This window comes from Elephantulus edwardii, unplaced genomic scaffold (genome assembly GCF_000299155.1).
Source record: "Elephantulus edwardii isolate Elephantulus edwardi_28Jun2011 unplaced genomic scaffold, EleEdw1.0 scaffold00405, whole genome shotgun sequence".
NCBI classification, from domain to species: domain Eukaryota; kingdom Metazoa; phylum Chordata; class Mammalia; order Macroscelidea; family Macroscelididae; genus Elephantulus; species Elephantulus edwardii.
The window spans coordinates 1,061,871-1,073,352 of NW_006400155.1; the positions used below are offsets into that span (position 1 = coordinate 1,061,871).

Sequence of the window (11,482 nt, forward strand, 5' to 3'; positions counted from 1 at the left end):
AATACTTTTAGACTATTCTCTCCCCCATAGACTTCAATGCCGTAAACATATTTCATCCAGGACAACTTCTTGTCAGACCTTATTGGAGCCTCATGATGTAAGCTGAGACTGAAGACGACTCTCTACTACGAGTCAAGGAAGCGCCAACTCTGCTCTAGCTGCTGTCTTGTGATGACGCTATTACTATCACTTATTTCCTCTCTTTCTTTACAGGAATATTTAAAAGCCAGTCATCCCTTATCTGAGGGCTTATCAAATAATCCTTAATTCTAGTTAAATTCCAAGATAAGTCACATTTAAGTGATCTAAAAATGACAGCACAATAACCAATTACTCTATAATTTAGAAAAACTCACTCTTTACTCTTCCCATTAGAAGGCTGTGTGCTACATAAGACAGTGGTTATCACATGGGCCTGAGCATGACAGAGATCATGGGCAATTACAGGACAGGGCAAGGTCCAGATCTGCTGTTCACAGGATCACCAAGCAGGACACTCTTTTGATTTCTGACTTAGATAACTAATAGTAGCAAAACCCTATTAAAAAAAAAAGAAGACAGGCTTTCCTTACACAGCCTTGCCAATTGGTTTCTTAATTGTAATGGTCTGTTGTTTGCAGCTTCAAAGCAACCAGTTCAAGGTGTTTTAATAATGTTGTTGCTATGTGTCACTGAATCACGTGAAACTCATAGCAACCCTATGCATAAGAGCTCTAAACCCTACTCTGTCTTGAGCCAATTTCATTGTGTCTGACACACCTACCACCATTATCACAGTCACCATGTAAATTCATCTCATCCAGAGACTTCCTTTCTTGAGCTGTTCTTCCACCCTTCCAAGCATGATGTCCTTCTCCAAGGACTGGTCCCTCCTGGCAATGTGAGACACAGCTTTAAAATCTTTGCTTCCATGGAACAGCCTGGTTTTGCCCTCTGTAGGACAGACATATTTGTTCTCTTAGCAGTCCTTGTATATTCAATCAATACTCTTCTCCAGCACCATAGCTCAAAGGCATCAATTCTTCTTCTATCATCCTTAGTCATTGTCCAGCTCTCTGATGCATAGCAAATAATTGCGAAGACCATGCCTTGGATCAGGTGCACTTTAGTCTCTATATTACTATTGTTATTCTTCAGTACTCTGGAGAGACCCCTGACGGCAGATTTTTCCAATGCCTTTAGTCTTTTGAATTCCTGACCGCTGGTGTTGATTGTGAAGCCAATCTTAATCTCTTCTCCATCTATCATGGTGCTGCCAACTGGCCTAGTGGTGAGAATCTTTGTTTTCTTGATGTTGAGTTTCAATCCATACTGAAGGCTTCAGTCCTTGACCTTCTGCAGCAAATGCCTCTCAGGTCCTCCACATCTGTTGCAACGGACTCAATCCCAACTGACAGCAACCCCGTGTGTTACACAGCTGAAATGCTCCATAGGTTTTTCTTGGCTCTGATCTTTAGGGAGATAGACTACCAGGCCTTTCTTCCATGGAGTTGCCAAGTTCTAATCACTAACATTCAGTTGGGAACCAATCACAAACCAACCACTTGCACTGCCCATACTAAGTAAAATTCAGGACAACTAAGAACCCTTTAAATAAAAGCAAAAATATTCATTCATCTTTATCTAGCTCAATCTGGCTTCCAAAATGTGCTGTTTTCAGAGTTCTAGGAAGGAAATGTAAGGGGGCAGTGAAGAAAAGCCAAGAGGAAACCAAAATTACTCATATTTTACAAGTTTTTAAATAGCAATTCTCTCTCCCACTTTCATATCCCTTACCCCATTTCATTTCTCTACAAAGCTTTGTGAATAATAAACTTTTTACTTTGCAGCTGCAGGCTTATTCATTCATTATTTAAGTCATATTTAGAAAGCCTACCATGAACTGGGTTGGGTACTTATTATCTAATTTAGTCCTCAAAGGTAGGTATAATTAGCTTCGGAGCTAAGAAATTAAAACTCAGAAGTTCAAGGTTGCCCTTCTGCAGGAGCCAGTTTGAACACAAACAACAAAGAGGAGCCTTCACTTGAGTTTCACACTTCCCAACAGACAGGTGTGTTCGCAGATCACAAATACAGACTAGTACATATATAATAGCTTTTCTACATTTCTCCATTTGCCAGAATAAATCCAATGGAGATATCTTTATTCATTTGCTTTACAGATTCTCACTGCATGTCAATGGATGAGGAATTTGGGAATTTGTAAGTTTTTCCTGACCATGCCTCTTGTGGTGCTGGTGTTGTGTGCCATCAAGTTACCTGTGACTCATTTTGACCCTATATACAATAGCTCTGAACTCTGTCATATCCTGAGCTACTCTCACTGACTCCAACACACATACCCCCATTACCCTAGTTACTGTGTCAGTCTAATCTAATCTGGGGTCTTCCTCTCCTGTACTATCCCTCCACTAATCCAAGCATGATGCATAATGTCCTTCTCCAAGGACTGGTCCCTCGTAGCCACAAGCCCATACTATGTGAGATGGAGCTTCAAAATCCTAGCATCCAAGGAGAAATTGGTTTCACTTTTCTAAGGCAGACCTGTTTGTTCTCTTGGAGATCCACTGTTTGTACAATACTCTACTCCAGCACCATAACCCAAAGGCATTACAATTTGCTGCTAGCATCCATTTAATTCAACCCAGTAATTCAAATCTGCATATAAATCCAAGGACTGTGAGAAATCGATGCATAAACAAGACCTTGTACACAAAAAACCATACAATCATGTAACCAATTAATTAATAAAAATAAATCAAAACAGTAATCATGTGGAGAAACAGGAAGGCAGGGTTAAGCATGGAATTAGTCAACCTTCCAAAAACAGAGGATTTGTGAAGGCTCCTCTCAAATTCTATCTGGGAGTCTGGCAGAACTGCAGTCACTTAAGTCTTCTGTTCTTATTTTTCCCTCCAATAAACCATAACCAGCTTCTTACCCCCATCACTCCAGTGAGGTACACAACAATGTCATCAATGACAGCCACACAGCAGTCAGCTATCAGACTTCAATCAGTTTGTTCCTCCTTGCTGTGTGCCGCCAAATTAGAACTAACCTATTGCTTATACTCCAGTGGGTTTTCTGAAGCAGTAAGTCACATGGGGGAAGGAGAATGCCCATCTTTCTCCTGCAGAGCTGCTGGTGGATTCAAACAGTGTGCATTTAGGACTGCACACAACTGCAGTGTAGCTTCTTACCACTAGGCCACCATGAGCAGTCATTTAGAAGTAAATGATTACAGTTTCCAAAGGCTGCATGTGTTTTAGGGAGCTCTGGTGGCATAGTCTGTAAGGAGTTGTGCTGTTAATCCAGAGGTTAAGCCTCTCTGAGAGTTCGAATGTATCAGTGGCTTTGAGAGAGAAAGACAGGCAATCTCCTCCCATGCAAGTTTCAGCCTGGGAAATCCAATCCCCTGGCGGGTCAGCTATGAGTTGGTTTAAATTTGAAAACAATGAGTTTGTGGTGGTTTTTTGGTTTTGTTTGTATGTACTTTGTAGTTGTTGTTGTTGTTGTTGTTGTTATGTGCCATCGAGTCGCTTGCAACTCATAGCGACCCTATGTACAAAAGCCCTACACCCTGCTCTATCCTGTGCCAATCTGACACAGCCATCCCGATCACCCCAGTCACTTTAATCAACCCACCTCATAGAGGGTCTTCCCCTCCTGCACCGCCCCTCCACCCTCCCAAGCATGATGTCCCTCTCCAAGGACCTCTTTCTCCTTACAGCATGTCCAAAGTATGTCAGATGAAGCCCAAGAATCCTTGCCTCCAAGGAGCAGCCTGGTTTAATCCTCTCCAGGATGAATCTGTTTGTTTTCTTGATAGTCCATGGTACATTCAATACTCTTCTCCAGCACCACAGCTCAAAGACATCAATTCTACTTCTATCCTCCCTAGTCATTGTCCAACTCTCTGATGCATAACAAGTGATTGCAAAGAACAGGCCTGTATCAGACACACCTTAATCTCCAGAGTGACACCATTGCTCTTCAGTACCCTGGAGAGGTCCCTAACAGCAGACTTTCCCATGACAATATGTTTTTTATTTCCTTGCTCCTGGTGCCAAGAGTGTTGACCGTGGAGCCAAGCCGACTAAAGCTGTTAACAATCTCAATCTCTTCACCATCCATCCTAATGCTGCCAATTGGTCCAATGGTGAGAATCTTTGTCTTCTTGACATTGAACTTCAATCCATACTGAAGGCTGCAGTCCTTGACCCTCTGCAGCAAGCATTTCAGGTCCTCCTCCGTTTCAGCAAGCAGGGTATATATGTATATACTTTATGAATTATTTATAATGAGTGTGTATTGCTTTAAATAAACTCACTTTAAAACTACAAAAGCAGAAAATGATTCTTGACAAAGGCACTGTGAAAGTCACAAAGGTATTATGGATCAGTCTAGTTAAAGGGATAGCTGAGCCAAAGCCTGGGACTGGGAAAACCCTGCAACACAGAGCAGCTTGTTCTTGTTGAATGATGCTGAACTATCTCCTCTTTCTTGGTGACTGCACAGACAATGGGTGCCGCTAAGACCCATCCAGCATCACAATGCAAACTTCCATGGAAAGACAAGTGATGGTGTGCTTGCTAAGTAGGGGGAACCTGGGTCTCCAACATGGAAGGTAAGAATTCTATCACTGTCCTCAAAATGAATTTAAAAACCACAACAAAAAACCACTGTCATCCAGTCAGTGCCAACTTATGGCAACCTTATAAGACAGAGTAGAACCGCTCCATAGGTTTTCCAAAGGAGCCCTGGTGGCCAAGTGGTGAGAAGCTGCACTGCAATCCCAAAGGCACACAGTTCAAGTTCACCAGCTGCTCCATGAGAGAAGGATTAACTCGTGCGATTAACTGCCCTGGAAAACCTGCTAGAGGGTCAGCTATGGGTCGGTCTGACTTGATGGTATACAGCAACAACAGCAGCAATCTATATGGAAGCAGATGGTCTCATCTTCCTCCCAAAGAGCAACTGCTGGGTTCAAACTAATGACCTTTCAATTAGCAGCTATGTGCTTTAAACACAGTGCCACAGTTGCTGTTTTTAGGTGCCAATGAGATGACTACATCTCAGAGTGATCTCACAATGTCCACCGTGTTCAAGTCCATTACTGCAGTCACTGTGTGTTTCCATCTCACAGAGAGTCTCTCATTTAATGAACCTCTAGTTTTCCAAGCTTGATGCCTTTTTTCCAAGGACTAGTGTCCCCTGAGAGAGCTCTATCGACCTAGTGGTAAAGAAATTATGCTGCAATCCCAAAGGCATGCAGTTCAAATCAACCAACTGCTCTGTGTGAGAAGGATGGGCAGTCACCTCCTGTGTGATTTACTGTCTTTGAAAACTCACTAAAGAGTTATTATGGGTTGGTTCCAGTTTGACAGCACAGACAACAACAGTGCCTCCTGACAATACACTGAAGTGGACACGAAAGCTTCTTCAGATTTATTTAGAGCCCTATAAATAACTGTTGTTAAGATAGTCAGGAGAGACCAACAACAATCTATTCTTTTTTTAAAGCTGAGTTCCTTTAGTTTGGAATTTCCCACATCACAAAGGCATTATTTCTGAAAAGTGATCTACTTTAAAGAGTCCTGTTTTCCAGATTACGTCAGGCACCTTCAGAACAAAGCTATCACATTCTGGCTCCAGAGTTAGTCAGAGGATGTCTATTATTTTAACAGTTCCTTAAATGCTCTGGATGTCTTTCCTCTAAGAGTTTCAAAATCTCTTAGCCAGTGAAAATACCCACTTCTTCTCTAGGCATATCTCTAAGAAACAAGAAGGGGATGAATTTTGTTTCCATGTTATAGATGGGAAACTGAGGTAAAATACTACCTTTGCCTGAAATTCCTTCAGTAGCAGAACAAAGTTTGTAGCCGAAATCTCCTGACTCCAACTCCCTAATAACACTAAGGTTATCATACAAACATGGCAGCTGTGTTGCCACTCCTCCTGCCATGGCCAGGACACACAGTTAGGAATGGAACTCTTGCCACCTGAACAGACAGTTAACTGCAGACTTCTCTAGTTCACTAGTGACTGCTCTAAGCAGTTACTCCCAGTAGCTGGGTTCTGGCCCAAGAAGGAAAGGCAAAAACCATTCACCACTTATACTAGGTCAAGGGCAGTAGGATAGAATTAGATTAAGAGCTCACTAACTTCTTTTTAGGTACAAGTTTTGCCGGGTGTTGAAGATATAAAACATAGCCCACTTAGTAAATATTCTACAACATTATTTCATAAAAGCATTTCACTAGACTGTGTAAAACAAAAGTCCTTTCATTTAAAAAGTATCTATTAAGTACATGGAATGCTTTTGTAGACTAAGGTGCACCTCATCCAGCCCATGATCTTTTCAACTGCTTCCTAAACAACTGCAAATTGGACAGTGAGTAAGGATTACAGAAAAAGATTTGATGCCTTCAAACTGTGATGCTGGGGAAGATACTGAACATCTCATGGACTGCCAAAAGAACAGTCTGTCAGGAGGAAGAGCAACCAGGGTGCTTCTTAGAGGCAAGAATGGTAAGACGACATCTCACGTACTTTGGGGATGTTGTCAGGAGGGACCAAACTTTGGAAAACTACATCAAGCTGGGAAGGTTATAGGGTCAATGAAAGAGAGTACAACCTTCAAAGAGATGGACTCACAGAAAGCCGGCAACAGTGGATTCAAACAGACATATTATTATGAGGATGGTACAGGATTAGGCAATGTTTAGTTATGATATACATAAAGTTATCATGTATAACATTTTTTAAAAAGTTCTGTAAATATACAATATTTCTTGTAAGCAGCATAGAGTTTCATTTGTTGTCTTCCTAAGAGTCTCAGCCCTTTACTTTAATATTTAGTCTATTTACATTTAATTACTGATCCATTTAAGCATGTGTATGCTTTGTTGCCTGCTGGACTAATTAGAAGACAGAAACTATACAAGTAACTTAAACAGGCAACATGAAGATAAAAATTCATAACAAGCACCCAGTGGCTGTTGCAGGCAGAATAATGGCCCTCTAAAGATAGCCATGTCTTAATACACAGAAGATGTGAATATGATATCTACAATGACAAAACAGACGTTGCATATGTGAATAAGATCAAAAGGAAAGAAATAAATTGACGTTTGAGTTCAGGGTCACAGAACTAACAAATGGGTGAAAATCAAGATTCAACAGTTCTAGCTGTAATCACTATAAATACCATCTTCTCAAACTTTATTCATTTTATTTATAGGTTGCTTCCCTACTGGCAAAGTGAGGCATACTATTTTGAAAATTTCTAAAGCCTCAGTATTTATGTTAAAAGATGATGCCATCTGTCTTGGTTTTTCAGAGTCTCACATTGTACATTTTGTCTTAGGTCAGCTGTAAATATGAAAGATCAGAGTTAACATCCAGCTCTCAATCATTTTTTCCTACCAAACCAACAAGCTCTTTTAGTATAGTTACATTTGTAGGGGAGTATCTGCTTAACCCTTTCAGCCTATTTTTTTTACTAGTAGGCTCTGGAACAAAAAAGGACAAGTTCAAGTTTAGTTCAAGCAACAAAATAACAGGATTGAGAAACTAGAAGAAGAAAGCCAGTGTAGCTTAGAGCACCAAGACTCTCAGCATTACCTAGTAAAGCTGGAGAGAACTCAAGTGAAAGAGATTTCAGATGACCATGTCTCTCAGTCAAGCTGGTGCTATAAGCTCGTGTGGCTTACTAAAGAGTTACATTTCCAACCTAAAGGCACACAGTTCAAACCCACCAGCTGCTCTAAGATGGGCACTCTCTATCCATGTGATTTCTTGACTTTGAAAATCCACTGCAGTATCATCTATGAGTTGGTTCTGGTGCAAACAGCACATAGCAACAGTACCTTTCCTACCCCGCAGCACCTCTTCCTCCAAGCAGAATAACAACATAAAATAACAAGAAGATGAAAGTGGTTTTTGCCAGTAGACAAGATTAGAGATCTTATGGATCAGAAACGGAATAAAAACGCAAAGCACACTGCAGACATAGGTGCCTGAGAGCCCTCTATCTGTGAGCTGTTGTTTACCATCAAGTTGGAATCAACCCATAGCTGTCCCTCCAGCGGGTTTTCAGAGGCATTAAACTGCACAGGAAGAGATTGCTCATCCTTCTCCAACAATCTGTGGGCTACTGGAGTTAAAAATGTGCCAAGGAAAAGGCTGCAGATCAGAATCAGGATCAAGGCTGAAAGTCAGAGAATGTGGAGGGGGAAGCCCCTGCATCATAATAAAAGTTAGATTTCTTCATTGACAATTTAGGAGGCTACAAGTCCACATTCAGAACACCAGCTCTGGGGAAAGGCTTTCCCTGGTGGTTCTGGGGGAAGGGCCCTTTCTCCTATTTCTGTGGGCCACGCGTTCTTGGAGATCGCCATGTTTCTTAGCATCAGTCGTTCCCCATCTTAGGAGGGATCTGAGTCCAAGAGACATTCTGTTCCTGGCTTCTCTTTTTGACAGTGATCAGACCCCTCAGCTCTCTGTTCACCTGTGTTTTAGATCTTTCAAAAGAGATTGACTCAAGATACAAGTTAATCTAGTAGATTACATCCTGACTCATTAATCTAACAGCATCTAATCTTGACTCATTCACATGACAGAGGTTAGGGTTTCCAACACCTACAATAACCATATCCATCACAGAATGAGGATAATTCTCTAACACTCCAAGTCATGGCTGAATCGGGGTGACATATGGCAGGGAATGGAGGGGATGGTGGGCCAGTCAACCTACACATTTAGTCTTCTACCAATTAAATTTCTTCTTACGTATATAAGTATATATCAAAGCTTTAAACACATAACTTGCACTTTCCCTTTATGAGACTGGAAATCTAATATGGTGATTATATTTAGCAACTGAAAAACTGCTAGAGAAAAGGTTCCAGCACTCAGGCAGCCCTGTCCATTAAAAACTAAAAGACAATGTTGGGCTCAGTTGGCATGATGGACATGGATTGTCAAAAGAGACAACACAACAGAATAAAAACTAAACATGGACTTCATTATAAGATTCCGGCTGAAGATAGAACTAATATTAAATGTTCCCTCTTCCCTGTCATAAGGAAAGGTATTTACATTTCTTCAGCAACAGAGCATGCATACTAAAGGGGGAGATCCTAAATATGAAAGATCACCATTTGCTAAATGACTAAACGGCTGAATGACCACCCACACAAAGTCAGGAAAAGGCTTAGGCTTCAAGAACATTCCTCCTGCCTTTTATGATACAGCAAGTCATTACCTCGAAAAACAAATAGAAAAATCCCTGCAAAATTAAAGCAATCAATTTCAGATAATACTACAAATTAAATGTCTATAGTATTTAATCTGAAAAGCTCTCTGAATGTCTTCACAATTTCTACAGTGCTTTGAGCACCTGGTACGCCCATTCTCTCCCTTTGTCTGAGGAAGGGACAGCATTTGCTGCTATTAAGTGCAAAAAGAGAACGGGGGTGACAGGGTTTTGTTCTAATCTCAATCTGGGTGCGAGGTTTACAGCAAGAACCCTATGGAAACGTCATCATCATCAAGGAAAGCTGACAAAGAGGGTGAGTACCACTACCTTAACCTTATGGAAACAACTCCCAGGGATGATGCATCAATGCTAATTTCAACCTTTTTTTTTTAAGTGCCAGGAGAAAGTGATGAGAGTTCTGAAAAAGTTCTCCTTCCTATCCCATGATAGGTGATCTTGCAGCAGTCCTTAGGTGTGAGGAATGCAGCAAAATCTTATTTATCTAGAACCACAGACTCTAATTAGACATGACGTGCTGTTTGTGAGGTGGTCGGGTCACTGTCTCAGGCAACTTTCAAAGAGCCCCATGGTGATGCGTCACAAATGTGTGGATGGGCCAGAGGTGGGAGGCTGTTGACTGCTACTTCTAAACCTGGAAGCAAGGACTCTGGAAGAATTCTTAGGCCAGCACTTCCCAGGGGTCAGAGCCAATGCCAGCCCAGCCAGCAGGTTCCCAAAAGGCTCAGAGGCCAATTGGGCTGTGAGTGCACAGCTTTCTGACAGCCCATTCCTTCTCTACCTAACCGTAGGAGGAAGAATTATAATGATTAAAATGCCTTTACTGCCATTGATCTACAACCAGCTAATCCTGCCAACAGAGATTTATTAAAAAGGAAGCCAAGAAACAACATATAATTAACTGAAGTTATTTAGGAATTGATTATTCAAGTCTTTTGATTCCCTTCTCTCTCCCTCCTATTTAATTCCTCTTGGCCATTTCTCTACTGATTAGGTTCTTTCTTGTTAGGAAAAACAAGTGAAACCCAAAGTTATTAAAAAGGCAATCTGTGATTAGAAATAGTCATAAAAGATTTGATGAGGGGCAAAAAGAGGAGAGGGATATTATAATTACTGGAGAAAGGATGTTTACACTATTCTGTGGTTATCAGGAAGCTGTGGGCTCTGGAGTCAGACTGAGCTCTGGTTTCTTTTTCTGCTACTTCCTAGCTGTGTGTTCTTGGGCAAGTAACTCCACCCCTCTGAGTCAGCTTCCTCATGAGAAAAGGAGAGATGCTAATATCTACACTGAGAAGTGTTTGTGAAGATTGTATAAAAAGCTACAAAGAATCAAATATAATCCTTCCCACCTGCTACGTATTCAAGCAACATTATTTAAATGAACTAGACTTTACTCCTGTCCTATAATGAAGACAGGAGTGAGAGCAACTGCCCTTACACTGAGAAGTACAATTCCTCCTGTTAATGTACACATTTTAACTGGCAAACTTCTCGGCAGTTTAAATTTGCATTTTGAAACTTATGTGTGTTATACTTTACCTGTCGACTCCCTTGCTTGGAGGAGCAGCTACTTGTGCTCCTTGAAGGGGAGACCAGTTTTTGAGACACCCCAAGGTTCTTCTCGTCATTCATCCTGAGCAGCTGGTCACCTGGACTTGATGCAGTCAAAACGCCATCAGAAAAGAGCAGAGCTGAGAGTCTGGAAGGTGGCTCAGCTCTCACCCAGTAGGTGGAAAGGCATTCTGGGTGACCCAGAGGAAGCCCCTGAAACCAGAAGACAAGAAGAGAGGTCAGAGACATCAGTCTTCCATTATCCGCTACTGATTATCTGCAGATGGTTAATCCATTCAACAGAATACAGTGTCGCAATACTTAGCTACATCAGGGTGGGGAAACAAAAATGCTTCACACATCTTTCTATTATAAATCAGACACAGGCAGTTTTCCTTGTAAGTTTGCAGCACTACAGGTTTAAGAATGCTAGTAAGAAAATCTGGTTCAAGATGCAAAGCAATACTATAAAAATCATCTCTAACCACAATGAGGTGCCATGTCACACCCACTAGGATACTGTAATAAATGAACTAAAAAGCAAAACTAGGAAAGAACTGGCTGTGTCGAGGACGTGAAGAAACTGGAATCTTCTTGCATTGCTGATACTCCTCAAAAAGCAAACACGAAACAAATTATAATCTATTGTCA

At 41.2% G+C, this 11,482-nt stretch overlaps 1 protein-coding gene across 4 annotated transcripts in view; it reads right to left on the reverse strand.

The window, feature by feature from the left end:
* Window positions 1-11,049, reverse strand: part of OSBPL3 (oxysterol binding protein-like 3) — a 132,331-nt gene extending 121,282 nt beyond the window's left edge. For all 4 annotated transcript variants that reach the window (XM_006902392.1, XM_006902395.1, XM_006902393.1 and 1 more), the window contains exon 1: window positions 10,820-11,049. In XM_006902392.1, the coding sequence (XP_006902454.1) occupies window positions 10,820-10,912 (93 nt within the window). In that variant the 5' untranslated portion in view covers window positions 10,913-11,049. The remainder of the gene's footprint in view (window positions 1-10,819) is intronic.
* Between the last annotated feature and the right edge of the window lie 433 nt (window positions 11,050-11,482).